General features: G+C 40.9%; 1 protein-coding gene across 2 annotated transcripts in view; it reads left to right on the top strand.

Annotated features, from left to right (window-relative positions):
• Window positions 1-15,578, top strand: part of LOC146869474 (E3 ubiquitin-protein ligase TRIM39-like) — a 217,944-nt gene that overhangs the window by 155,594 nt on the left and 46,772 nt on the right. For both annotated transcript variants that reach the window (XM_085599865.1, XM_085599864.1), the window contains one exon: window positions 3,141-3,167. In XM_085599865.1, the coding sequence (XP_085455991.1) occupies window positions 3,141-3,167 (27 nt within the window). The remainder of the gene's footprint in view (window positions 1-3,140; window positions 3,168-15,578) is intronic.

Here is a 15,578-nt window from a genome sequence, read left to right as displayed (position 1 = left end):
ACTATAGAGGATTTCCATTGGACAATACTGGAGAAACCAACCATCCCACAACACATCAGTGACATCTCCAATTTTCTGTTCACTAAAGAACAAAAATGGGTCCATAGGCTTTGCTGTGACACTTTGGGATTAAACGATGACATTCCCTGGACAAGCATCCAACACTGATGAGGTGCGTTGCACATTTGGGCGGTGCATCAACAAGGCATCGTGACATTCTGGGTCTAACGTGTATCTGTTTTGTTATAATGGATGATGAACTTATCTCGGCCCGCCGCTATACCACTATGTCTTCCTTTGACACTTTAATAGGACACACTAGATGTAAACTACGGCAACAGGATCATGGGAGCGCCTACTAACTTTTAATGTTGAAGGGGCATAAGCATGCAAATGAGTCCCTTTTTACTAAACACCACACTACCCACTAAACAGACAATGGGAACATTAGATGTTAATTACCATAACTAAATCTAAACTAATAGGGATGAGTTTACCTATCTTTATACCCTTTGCGGTATACCAACATTGATAATATACGACGTGCACTAAGCACATCACCTATAAGCAGAGTACACATAATGAGCTCTTTTGTCCCATTTGAATTATATCATTTACTTTGCCCATGGGACTTGATTGCCGAGCAGTGGATGGTATTGATTTGGGTCTTTCAGTCCGTCTCGAACTGGGAACAGACGTAGAGTAAATCTGCAATTGATTGAGGGCTAAATGTCAAGGCAAACCCGTTTCTATTGTGCTCTGTTTTAATGTATATTTGTATGCCTCGTTGCTTCGTGTACAATTTACTTTGAAGCGCACTTAGAGCGATCTACTACATCTCCCATGAGGCATGCTGTTTTTTGTAGTTCCCCTGTGAGATTGGCCGACCGTAGTTTCTATCCAATCAGCAGGTAGCGTGCTTGTTCGAAGCACGTAGTTAGTGCTTGTAAACTACTTTTCCCGTGAGACATGCCGTTTTTTCGGTAGTTTTACTGTTTTGGACACGGCGGCCGCCGTAGTCCTCTGCCACACAGCGTGAGGCGTGCCGGCGGTGGCGAGAGTATTTGAACACACTCCTGGTTCCGGTACGTTGCCTCCCACCCTGCTTAGGAAAGCCAGGGGCAACGACGGATAGGTGAGTGCTGTTGTTAACCGAGCGCCCTAAATCACGGACCTTTATTCTGTCTCTCTCTTTATTAGAGTTCATATGAGGAATGCTCATTAGCGACCCGTACTTTTGAGTATTAAGACACGTGACCTGTAGAACTGAGGAGGGTGGTTGTCATTTTCTCGGGAGTTTGTACAATAGACAGATGATGATGGACTCTGGCCGTTTACTAGCCAGAGATACTAGCCAGCCTAAAAAATATCTTTTTAATAACAATACCTTAAGTAGTTGATTTACTGAGAGGGGGGGGGTTTTCTACACTGTAGGGGAGAACATTTTTTGGGTGTTAGGAGGTTGTTACGTCTTTGACGTAAGGTGTTTGACCAACAAGGAGTACTATATGGCTCTCTGTTGATCTAATGTGGTTTTAAGCAACTATAAAACAAATAATACAAAAAAAGATGTTTTTTGTTTCTTTTTACCCACGATTTAGAGCGGGGCCTCATTAACCTGAGCCAGGTTCCAGGGTAGGTGAGGTGCAATCCCTAATCACGTTGGGTAAGCATTGTGTTCCCTCTGTTATAGCAATGCATTAGGCACTTTTATGTTAAATTTGCTTATATATAGACGGCACAATTTTTTCTGGATTGTTTAATGAGGTGTGCTAACTATCCTTTCTCCTCAGGTGATGTTAGCACCTTGTGATATAGAGGATTAGGACACAAGTGAGGTTGTATTTATTACTTCTTCGAATGTTAAATCTTCACATTTTATATTTTCACCGCTTTTGAATCCATTTATTTGAATGCAGTAGCACTAATCCTTATAGGTCCTGATGAAAGCCTTGGGCCACAATCCCGTGAAGGCTGAAACATGTTGACCCTTATTCAACAGTGACTAGTTGGCACTGCTTGTTATATATATTTTTTGCTTACACACCTTTTTAATAGAGATGTGCTGAAATGAGTGAAGTATATCATACTCTTTACACAATCTCTTTTTAAATTTCACTTTTTTCTTTGCACTGCACTTTTTCTGTCTGGTGGTCACAGTTTGTCACGTGACTTTTGGACTTTTCTTCATCAACCCATACGAGCAAGAGAGCCTTACACTAACGAGGTAGTCTCTATGACGAGGAGGCATACCTCGGCTCTTAGTGGAGACCACATGATATAAACTGATTATGAGAGGTGACTTTGCTCTCAACTTTGGTCTCTTTGGTTGAGTCGGTTTGATGGTTTTCCGTGCTCTGCTCTGACAATATTTGGGTTTGATATTATACACACTACTTTTTCTTTAATCTTGTGCTGTCTACCAATAGACCCCCCTATTCTGTTGTACCTATATATGACACACAGGATCTCGAATGGCGTTCTATGCTGTGTACCGTTGGCAATAACCATGTGAAAAGTCATGCCTCAAAGAGGCTCTGACATAAGGTTAATATACTGAAAATGTCTTCAAATGAATGGATGTATTTATTTTTTTACAAATGAAACCGAAATTAATGTATAAACAAAATAGCTTGTATAATAGTACAAAAATGTACTGTAAGTGATTTTTGAATGGATTGTGGGGGTTAAGTCAAGGGTTCATTTTAGGGAATGGTATGGGGTTAAGGAAGGGTTATGGTTAATAGTTAGGGTTAGGGCCAAGGTAAGGCTAAGAGTTGGGTGATATGGGTGAAGGTTAGGATAAAATGTTGGGCTTGGATTCATTGTTATGAGGTAGGGAATTAGGGTACGGTTTTGGTGAGGAATGGATTTCGGGTGAGGTATAGAACAGAGTTATGCTTGGTTATGTTTATGGATCTCGAATGGGATTAAAATTGGACTAAGGGATGCTGAACAGTTAGCATTGGGGTGGAGTATGGGTTAGGGATAAGAGTAAGGGCCTTTTTCAGTATATTAGATTTCAAACATTTCCAATAAAAATATGACTTTTTAAATTGTAGACCCCGATTGTAGACCTGTATTTGTGTATTTTCTGCTTGTTTTCATATTCCTTTTTTCTTCTTGTGTTTTTCTTCTAGAGTGGAGATGGATGTGCAGTTTTGCAGGTAACTAAAGACTGTCCTTTATGATTCCTCACTTCTTAATTCTCTTTCATTTTTTTTGTTATACGAGTATTTTCAATAAGTTGCACCTAAGAGTCTCTGCTCACATTCTTTTGATATCATTCATATATTAACAATGTTCAGCATGTTGGAGAGTCTCTGCTGTTAGACCAGGGGTCTCCAGCCTTTTCTGTAATAAGAGCGTCCAATGAAAATCCTCCCGAGCTGCAAGCATTAGAGATGTAATATTGACCACATCAGGCAAGATTACATTGGTGGCCGCCATATGCAAAGATTACCAGCAGTGATCACTTCGGTGCATCAGGCATAGCTGCTACCAGTGCAGAAAGAACAAAAGGTCAGGGCACTAGAAACCTGCACCAGTCAATCTGGTGTTCTATGGTATACTTGCAAAGGTGCGGTGCAGAGAGCCAGGGGCGTAACCTTCTTACTTCCCTATTATTTGGCAAAGCCAGAATTACAAGAAGCAGGAATGGCTCAGCACACAGCTATGGTTATATGTAACAGACAATTGTATACGTCAGTAACTGAAAATGAACAATAACACAATGTCTCCCAAAAGATTCACAACGGACTTAAGTTTCTTAATGATGTAATTTTCTTTATTCTTTTGTTCAAGTTTTCTGATCTTTTTTTAAAAAGCACAGCATACAGTTCATAGCCAACGCGGCGCGTTTCGTTCCAACAGGACTTCTTCAAGCATATAAAAATATATACATAGAATATACATTAATATATACAGTTAAAATTTATACAAAAGGTAATTTGGACTAAGCAATTAAACCAATATCCATACGGTACTTTCCCTACACCATTATATGACATATACATTCTGACATATGAATCATGAAGAGACATTTTGCAAGTTTATGTATTAGGAGATATATACAACACATAGGAGATACCTCACAAAATAATTCTTAGTCATTTATGACATATATCAAGCGGTTTGTTAATATATAACTTTTTAAGCCGGATTGCCAAAAGGGTCTCATAAAAGCATTTCTATAGTAACATTTTGACAGATTATATCCAATAGTCGAGTATCTACAGTGAGAGATCAGTTCTTATCACCATATTGGTGACCAATAGTACAATCAATGATTGAGCGTGGCACATGTGATTCTTTCCATATTTTATAACCAAACAGTGAGAAGTGGACCTTTCTACATTGGCACTAATAGATAATATCAAACTATCAAATGAGTACAGTAATAGACCTACTCTTATCGCCATGATAGCAAATAGTAATACAGTCTCTGTTGTGTGCAGATGTAAAACTTATCGTATTTTGCAGGACCTTTAATTTACCTGTGATCACATAAAGGTTACACATACCTCAGCAAAAATGATGCGTGCAAGATCCAGCGTGACACTAAGTGCTATATAGACAAATATTCGAAAATCATGAATCTATAACAAAAAACTAAAATTGATATGTGTTTACATTTTTAAACATATAAGTATGTGCACATAATAAAAAGCACTATTACTAGCTCAAGTTGGATTTTTGATTTTTTCTTTTATACATTTATTTTAAATTTGAAAAGATATTTTTTCATCTCTAATACTTTTGTACTTATAGTCTGATCATTTCAAATCATATGTTTATTTAAATTCTGACAGTATGCCAGTACAATAGATAACACTGGCAATTACAGTCAAACATTCCTGTGTATTTGCAAAGATGGACAACTGTATTATGTTGTCTAAAAATAAGTAAGTGAAGGTTTGATAGCCACAGCCCTATGGGAAATAAGATGCACATGAGGTATGTTTTGGTTTTACAATTAGACCATTTGTAAAATCACGCTATCATGGACTAATCTTAGTCCCACAAAAGACGATCTCTATTAACTTAAACTGTATGTTCAGCATTCAATATAAGACATTATAGTTAGTTCAAAAAGGTCTGAACATGCAACAGTTGTGAATCAGTATATTTGACATAGAAATTACGCTAGATTGATAAAATAGCCTAAATGTCTGACTGAATTGCTGAAATTAAACATCAGATGATAATATTACACACACAAGTGTTTAAAGCCATATAATGACTCTTTTACGGAAAAACGCTTCTATACGGAAAATGTTGAGTAGTAACAGTGAAACCGATATGTGTACGGAATATATAAAGTGTATCCGCCACATTTGAATTTATATAAAATACATAAAGGGGGCCTCTTTCCACCAGGACGGCCAATAATATCAGGCAATGGAGGCCCCACTGAGAGAATTGCAGAATACGTAGATCATTTTTTTACAGCCTTTTGTACTAAATTTACCATCCTATCTAAGAGACAGTAAAGATTTAATCTGTAAATTGGAAGATCTTAAATGGGAGAAGGACATTTTCATGTTTGTTACTATGGACGTGGAAGGTCTTTATACATGTATAAAGACTGACTATGGTCTAAGAGCATTGAAATTTTACTTGCACAAACGTAATGCAAAACACTTACAACATACACACATGTTGTTACAGATGTCAGAGCTGATTCTAACACAGAATGCATTTATGCACAATGGGGAGTGGTTTCTTCACAAACAGGGCACCACTATGGGCTCCATGTTTGCTCCATCTTATGCGAACCTCTTCATGGGGTTGTAAGAGATGGAGCATGCCTGGGGCTCAGGGGCGGGCAAATGGATTTACAATATTCTGTTTTTCAGTAGATATATTGATGATATCTTCCTCATATGGAAGGGCAGCGATTAAGAACTTGAGGAAGATTATTATTATTTGAACAACAACAGGCTTAACGTTAAATTTACATAATGATATCTTCAAAAAGTCTACTGCCTGTAATAGCGTCCTTCACACTACGAGCTGTCATCCCAAAGCTACCATCTCCTCGATCCCTTTTGGGGAAATGGTGAGGGCTTGTCGTAATTGTTGTGAAGAACATACATTTGTGTCACAAGTTCAGAAAATTAAGAAAAACTTTGGCCAAAGAGGTTATGACAGAGATTGTCTACTGAAAGCTGAAGATAGAATTACTCAGGTGGATAGAAAATCCATCTTTTTAAAGACCAAGCATAAGAAAGATAATGCAAGTCATGTTGACCTGTCATTCATAACTGAATATAATTCATATAGCGGACAAATCTTTAACATACTTAGAAAAAATTGGCACTTACTCGCATCAAACACTCTACCAGCAGATATGGTTTCTTCAAAACCAAAGGTAATATACAAAAGAGGAAGAACCATAAAGAATATAATTTGTCCAAGTTATGTGAAGCAGCCTGAGATATCTTTACAAACCTGGTTACCAGAAAAACCTTTTGGGTTCTTTATCTGTGGCAACTGTAATATATGTAGCCTGGGTGTAAACAAAATATCAACTTTCCAATATAACAACTCAAGGGAATTCAAAATGAATTCTTACATCAATTGCAACACCACACATACTGTTTACCTTCTAAAGTGTGCATGTGGTAAAGCATCTGTTGGAAGCATTATTCGTAGCTTGAAAGTACGTTTACAGGAGGATGTAAGGGCCATAAAAAACAGAGATGAGAGATATCCTTTGTCTGTCCATATACATGAAACCCATCCAGAAGACACAAGAGTAATGTTTCATGCTGGTTATCTTCGGCGAACTGTAATGTTTGGTCTTAATGTCAATAATTAATTCCGTTATTTCTTATAAAGTAGTTTATTGCTATATAAGTACATTTTTTCTGAATTTAATGTAATTGTTTCATTAATGTTTTTGATAGGGTTGATTTACACCAAAGTTACTCTTGCTTAGAAGCCCTTTCGAATGTGGCGGATACCCTTTATATATTTGGCAAAGTATAATGTTTTAATAATGAATTTTTGCTTATAAATCTAACAAACTGTCAGTACCCCCTCCTTTAAGATGACACATATGGGTGGTGCATTTAATAGAATACATCGGTGGGAGGTTGTTGGCATCATCTGTGACACTTTGGCGCCATGAAAATACTCATGATCGTTACAGATATGTCTGGCGACTCATCTTGACACAACAATAGTCTGATCTGTAACATAGTATGCTTACAGCACTTTTTGACTTTATTTAAGACAATGATCATCTTGATCTATAATACACGCTCAACAATCTACGTTTTCACTTATAAAGCATATCCCTGTACAAATTTGTAATATTTTGCTATGGTGTTTTTTGTTATAGAAAACACATCTCAAAATGGCCGACATGTTTTGCGCTGGTGACTGGAGGTCATATTATTTTTTCCGATTCCATGCTTACATCAATTTGGCCATACACAGGTGCAGACAGTTACATTTTTCAATATACATAGAGGCCCTATTTAGTACATTAGTTTCTACACGTCAATACACGTTCACCAGTTTATGTTTTTATTTCTAAAGTACGTTCTTGTATAAATTTACAATATTTTGTTATGGTGTTTCTTGCTATTGGAAACACACTTCAAAATGACCGATACGTATTGCGCCGGTAACCGGATGTGGTAATATTATTCTTTCCGTTTCTATGTTTACATCCTGTTGGTCAAACACAGGTGTAGACAGTTAAATTTAACATATATATAGAGGCCCTTTTCAGGACATTAGTTTCTGACTAATTTCTTGATACGCTGTTTGTGGACTATGCAGAGATACGTTACCGCGCCCGTAAGTAATTTAAGATTAGTGCTTCGTATTTTAATCCTGGCTGTTCCTTTGCAGAACATCAATGTTTCAAATTGAACTGAATTTTCTTCCTTTTTCAGATTTTTGTTTTTCGGTTACGTCTAAGTACTTAGTATTTGTTCACTAGCTGATCTTGGGAGTCTTGATATTGTATCGTAATCCCGTCAATATGGCGTCGATTTACACATGTATCTGCCCCGCTGTAACGATGGAATACTTTGTGTATGGGGAAGCGTTTGCGATAAAATATTGACCTTATGACCTACACATGTGTATGTATGGTATGATTATGCCATGTGTAATCTTTGGTCATTGGGTTAGATTGTATGTATAACTTGGACTTTCAGCGCTTGTTTGTATACAATGCACTTTACTTTATTTTATATAAATATTTTATGAGATTTGGGAACGTGCCATATGTCCCAAACTAGGGCTTTGACATTCGGCAATAATGTTTATAGTAAAATATTTTCGAAATATAATTGGATTTGAAACGTACAATATGTCTAGATCGGTTTTGTAATATGGCGCCTGTCGTACACATATCGGTTTCACTGTTACTACTCAACATTTTCCGTATAGAAGCGTTTTTCCGTAAAAGAGTAATTATATGGCTTTAAACACTTGTGTGTGTATTATTATCATCTCATGTTTAATTTCAGCAATTCAGTCAGACATTTAGGCTATTTTATCAATCTAGCGTAATTTCTATGTCAAATATACTGATTCACAACTGTCGCATGTTCAGACCTTTTTGAACTAACTATAATGTCTTATATTGAATACTGAACATACAGTTTAAGTTAATAGAGATCGTCTTTTGTGGGACTAAGATTAGTCCACGATAGCGTGATTTTACAAATGGTCTAATTGTAAAACCTAAACATACCTCATGTGCATCTTATTCCCCATAGGGCTGTGGCTATCAAACCTTCACTTACTTATTTTTAGACAACATAATACAGTTGTCTATCTTTGCAAATACACAGGAATGTTTAATTGTAATTGCCAGTGTTATCTATTGCACTGGCATACTGTCAGAATTTAAATAAACATATGATTTGGAATGATCAGACTATATGTACAAAAGTATTAGAGATGAAAAAAATATCTTTTCAAATTTAAATTTAAAATAAATGTTATGTTTTCATGTTTTTGTTATGCTGCTTTGTGTATGCTATTGCATTATTTTCAGTTGTTTACATTTCATATGTCAGCAAATGCTGCTACACTTTCAGTCGAAAGGGGAACAAGCTTTTACATTCCTGTGATGCAGAACCACTCACGACTAGCTAAGGTGGTAAAATACCACAGCTCCATCTTTTCAGCTATTTAAGACATCAGCCACCCTAAAACTGCAGCTGAAACTGTTGTAGATTAGCACTTGCAGGGCTCACTTTTTGGGATGCTTAAATAACCATCCTTCTCTCTGCACAGCCATTCACTCGATATCTGCACATCCATTCACTGACCAGCACAGCTCCTCGCCCCAGCACATCACTTCATTCTCTGTAGAGCCAGTCAATGAACAGCACTGCCCAATCCAGGCCAGGCCTTCTATCTGAACACTGCATGACAGGAACAGTCTCCACTCTGCACAGCCTTGCAGACACTACCGACCTATTCCCGTACAGGCAGCCCTGAGCTCTCAGACCACCTTTCTGCTCAGCCCAGTCTCCGTGGACTGTCCTCCACTCTCTGCACAGCCCTCCACTCTCTGCTCTGCCCCGTCTCCGTGGACTCTCCTCCACACTCTGCACAGCCCTCCACTCTCTGCTCAGCCCCCTTCTCCGTGGACTATCCTCCACTCTCTGCTCAGCCCCCGTCTCCGTGGACTATCCCCCACTCTATGCACAGCCCTCCACTCTCTGCACAGCCCTCCACTCTCTGCTCAGCCCCGTCTCCGTGGACTCTCCTCCACTCTCTGCACAGCCCTCCACTCTCTGCTCAGCCCCCGTCTCCGTGGACTATCCTCCACTCTGTGCTCAGCCCCGTCTCCGTGGACTATCCACCCACTCTCTGAACAGCCCTCCACTCTGCTCAGCCCCCGTCTCCATCGACTATCCTCCACTCTCTGCTCGGCCCCGTCTTGGTGGACTATCCTCCACTCTCTGCACAGCCCTCCACTCTCTGCTCAGCCCCCGTCTCCGTGAACTATCCCCCACTCTCTGCACAGCCCTCCACTCTCTGCTCAGCCCCCGTCTCCGTGGACTATCCTACACTCTCTGCTCAGCCCCCGTCTCCGTGGACTATCCTCCACTCTCTGCGCAGCCCTCCACTCTCTGCTCAGCCCCCGTGGTCTATCCTCCACTCTCTGCACATCCCTCCACTTTCTGTTCAGCCCCGTCTCCGTGGACTATCCTCCACTCTCTGCACAGCCCTCCACACTCTGCGCAACCCCCGTCTCCGTGGACTATCCTCCACTCTCTGCACAGCCCTCCACTCTCTGCTCAGCGCTGTCTCCGTGGACTATCCTCCACTCTCTGCACATGATAAATACAGGCCCCAGCTAGGCCCGCAAATACAAGGGTTCGCCCTCCTGTAACGAAAGCTAGAAGGAAGTTGGCACGGAAACTGCAAATACAAAGACAGAGTTTATTAACCCTTAAGGGTGGTCCTACAACCCATACAACACTCTTCAGTATTGCATAGAGTAGCACAAAGAACTTGCGTACACGGTCCCCTTTTATACACAACAGAGGGGCTCATAAGTGGGTGGATACAACATGAGGCGAAATGCATTACCTTTTATGGACATTTTCGATACAGAATCAATATGTGGGCGGAGTTAACACACTCCTAAGCCCACGAAAACATGGGCAAGCAAGGACTAACTGATAACAGATGTGGTCAAGTCTGGACATGCGCCAGACGGACAAAGGAACTATTTATAGACTGTTACTAGGCAGATTACAAGAGCAACTAACACGAAGATAGGACTCTTCTCGTGCTGAGCACGTGGAGACATGACAGTGCAAAATGGAGTCCGGACATTAGGCAACATAAGACGAAAGACATGTTTTAATAGGAGAGAATTCATGTCTTTAGTGAATGCTTAATCATATCGCCATTTTAGTTTTCAACAGACGACCCTTTCAGCATTTACTGAAGACATTCGGCTTATTAGGATAATCATCATATATGTCAATTTTCATCATCTCTTCCACCTCTTTGGATAAATGTGTCTGATAGGTGACATTGGCAATAGCTTTCTTATCAGGAATACAGAATGACACACATAAAGAACAGAGTAAAGGACCACACTGGACACAAATGCAGCAGGAAAACAGAATTGCCACAATAATGCAGAGACCGGTTAAAACCTTCCATCCCCATGTAGTGATCAATGCCCAAAACCATCCAGAAAAGGTCCAAGTGCCATTTTCTGTATGAATCTCAGCTGCGATTTTATGCAATTTATTAATAGCATTATAAACTGATGGCGTATGGTCACGAATAAACACACAACAACTACTTCCGATAATTTTACATGCTCCACCTCTGTCAGCTAACATAACATCTAATACCATACGATTCTGCAATGCAACAATTCTAGTGATTTGTAATTCTTCCGTAAGATTCCCAAGAGCAGCAGCGGTTTTATTCGTCACAGCCTCTACAACTCTCGTTAACCTTCGAACCTTCCTACTATTTAGGGCAGCTCCAACAAAGAAAAACAATCCTAAGTTAAAATCAACATACTGCTGTAAGCTAGTATCAGTTTGATCAACATCATCAATAGATAGAGTACGTTTATATCTATTTACAGTTACATTGTTCAACAATTTCAAATCTTTATGATAAGATGCAGGTGCCAAAAATACAGGAGGTAATAAGAACGCTACATAACATACTCCGGACCAGCCGGCTGGCAAACGGTAATAACCCTTATTCCCACATACAAAGTATGTGTTATGGGAGGCTAAGAAAGTACTATTATTTAGACCGTCTATATTCAAAACAATAATACAGTCACTAACACCAACTGGAATATAACCCACACTCTGGACACACAGGTCCGCTTGAGCTTGTGCCACTTGAATCACAAACTTCTCTTTCCCTGCTGTGTCTCTAGTGTTCGTGAAAATGTAGGGGATCGATTCATTGTCTGGTCGATATTCTTCCCATTCCCATATTGTCCCATTCGCTTGTGGATAGCCTTCTTTATCCTGATGACATTCCTTATTAAGTCTGAAAAGTAATCGTCCCACTGTAGGTTTCCGTGTGGCAAAAAGCAAAGTATACCATCCTCTACAAGAGCCATTATGAGAAAAAGAAGAGGTATAAATGGCGTTCCTCCTTTCTTCTGATGAGCTGGCATCATACCACATATCCAACAGTTCGTAGCATTTGTAGCAACATGGGTATGATGCAACATCTGGATGAAAGTGTTATTCAAATAAGACTGACGATGCTTCAATTCTTGATACGGGAGGGTATAAAAGTAGTGCTCCTCAGGCACTGGAGTGTTCAAGACAAGCAACTCACGAGCAGGAATCACGTCTTCAACAAACCATGTGGTTATACCAACAATAGCTACACTGATAATAAAATTAGTCGCACAAACAATCTTCTTCTTTTCCATCTTGTAGCAAAAAGTCAATATCTTCCTGAAACTAAAAGGTTGTCAGAACTCTTCCCCTTAGGCAGCCGTTGATTTCTTCACCAGCGGGCCAAGACGGGTGTCACTACACTAATGCAGGGCTGATCTCCCCCCCCCTTGCCACATTGGCTCTCCGTTTCACTAACCTAAGGGCCGTTCTGACAACGTCTTTGGATACACAAAGAAAATCAGTTCCTCGGTCTGAGATGATATCTTCCTCCTCCAGGAATCGATTGGTCCGGGAAGAGCTCCTCAGTATCGTTCGGTTCCACAGCACGGCCTTTCTCTGCAGTCAGGATTTCTCGATGGTCGGTCAACACAGCAGGCTCCACCAATCCAGGCGGCACTTTACGACAGTGCAAAGAGTGGATCCAGTTCTTCCGAATGGAAACTCGCACAGCTGTCCTCGTTGCAAGCAGGACCTGCTCAGGACCAACCCATCTCGGCTCCAGACTGTTCGTCCTTTCGAATACCTTGATCATAACCTGATCACCAGGTCGGAGATTATGACCTTCACCTGTGGACCGATCAGGGAGCGCTTCTCGAACCTGTTGATGAATAGAAACCAAATTATCCGTTAACTGTGCCAGATAATCATTCATCATTACACAAGGTTCATCATACACTAACCTCGGTTTTGGTGGACCCCAAATATTCATTGGCCGTCCAAATACAATCTCGTAGGGTGTGAGACCGGTCCGAGAATGCGGTATCAATCTAATTGACAATAATGCCAGCGGTAAAGCGTCTGGCCAAGTCAAAGAAGTCGAAGCTTGAATCTTCGCGATCTTAAGCTTCAGAGTACCATTATATTTCTCGACCAATCCCGCAGACTGAGGGTGAAACACTGCATGAAATTTTTGGGTAATTCCCAGGCCTTTCAGGACATACTTAATAACATCTGCTATAAAATGAGGTCCATTATCACTCCACAACAATCTACAAACACCATATCGAGGGAAGAACTCCTTCAATAGCATCTTGGCTGTAGTCATTGCAGTATTGTCTTTCGTAGGGTATGCCTCAACCCATTTGCTGAAGGCACAAACCACTACTAAAACATACTTCAGATTGTTACAGCGCTCAAGCTGAATGTAATCCATCTGCAAAACCTCAAAGGGTGCAGTAGGTGTCGCAAATCCTCCTGCTGGAGTTCGTGTACCCTTTCCCGGGTTATACCTCAGGCAAATCATGCAGGTCTGCACTACCCTCTTTGCCATACTAGCGATCTCCGGATGCTCCCAAACTCGTGTGAGTAATTTAACAATTGCGGAAGCTCCGACATGCGCTAGTCCATGTGCCATCTGAACCATAGGTTGTACGAAGGCAGTGGGTAACTTCCACTTATCCATCTGCTTAATTCTCCAACACCCTTCATCATCTAATTCTCCATCATTGGACCATTGCTCCCGTTCTTTATCGGAAGCGGTCCTCTGTATCTCCAGCACTTCTCTCCTAGCATCGTGCCATCTTTCTGCCTGTGACTTCACAACATACATTGCAGTAGCACCAGGCTGCATCGCAGTCTCTCGTGCCACCCGGTCTGCTAAAGCATTCCCTCTTCCAACTTTATCAACCACTTTCTTATGGGCACTACATTTGACTATAGCAATCTTCTTTGGATATGTTAATGCAGTCAAAAGGTTGTGAACTAACTCCCCGTACATTATCTGTGCTCCATGTGACGTTAGAAACCCTCTCTCCTTCCAGAGTAGGCCGAAATCGTGCGCTACTCCGAAGGCATAGCGGCTATCTGTATAAACATTCACACACAATCCTGCACTGAGCTCACATGCTCGTGTTAATGCTATCAGTTCCGCTGCTTGAGCTGATCTCTGCGGTATGCGCGCTGTCTCCACTATTGTTTGTAATGTGGTAATTGCATACGCTGCTGAAGTCGTACCATCTGGTAGGTTCAGGCATGATCCGTCCACCCACAGTTCTCCATCTACATCTGTAAAGGGCGTATCCTGGAGATCAATACGACCCTTTGTCTGTTCCTCAGTCACAAGAATACAGTCATGTGCTTTTCGTGCTTCAGACTGAGTTTCCGGGAACGGCAACAATGTGGATGGATTTAAAGTTGCACATCTCTTTAACGTAATATGAGGAGCCAAAAGCGTCAACTCGTATCCCGTTAAACGAGCACTGGTCAAATGCTGCGTCTTTGTCTGATTAAGCAGGGCATCAACAGCATGGGGGACTAGTACCAACAGCTTATGAGATAACACAATTCCCTCGCTTTGGCGTATTGACACAGCTGTCGCCGCAACTGAGCGAAAACAACCAGGCAACGCTCGGGCAACAGGATCAAGTACAGCCGAAAAATATGCACAAGGGCGCTGCTTGTCGCCGTGCATCTGCACTAAAACTGATAATGCACATCCATCTTTCTCATGCACGTACAGTGAAAAGGGCTTCGTATAATCAGGGGTACCTAACACTGGTGCTGAACAAAGGGCTTGTCGTAATTGCTGAAAGGCAATTTCACACTCATTTGACCAGGGAAGAGGGATCGGTGTGTCTTTTGTTAAAAGTGCTAACAAGGGCTTAGCTATATGTGAAAATCCCAATATCCATTGCCTACAGAAAGAAGCAAGACCCAAAAATGCACGCACGTCCTTCAGTGTGGAAGGTACTGGCGTGTCCAAAATTGCTTGAATATGATCTGGTGTGAGTGCACGCCCCTCCTTAGACAAAAGGTGACCCAAATAAGTCACCTTTCGTCTACAGAATTGCAATTTCTTCTTCGACACTTTGTGATTGTGAGATGCCAAAAAGGAAAGCAAGGATAACGTACACTTTTCACACAACTCAGGAGTGTCGGCCGCCAACAAGATGTCATCGACATATTGTATAAGGGCGACACCCTCGGGCAGAACAAAGGAATCCAATTGCCTTTTCAATGCTTGACTGTAAATGCTAGGGCTTTCTGTATAGCCCTGAGGGACTCTACAAAATCTATAAGACCTATTATTCAGAGTAAAACCGAAAAGGTATCGGCTATCAGGGTGAATGGGGATCGAAAAGAAGGCATTTTTCAAATCAATAAATGAAAACGTGGTCGCCGTTGGCGGGACCAGAGTAAGTAACGTCGTGATATCAGAAACCACTGGATACTGAGGTATCACTATCTTATTCACTT

Source organism: Triturus cristatus, chromosome 1_1 (genome assembly GCF_964204655.1).
Source record: "Triturus cristatus chromosome 1_1, aTriCri1.1, whole genome shotgun sequence".
Classification (NCBI taxonomy): Eukaryota; Metazoa; Chordata; class Amphibia; order Caudata; family Salamandridae; genus Triturus; species Triturus cristatus.
This window is presented reverse-complemented; position numbering and strand designations above follow the sequence as displayed.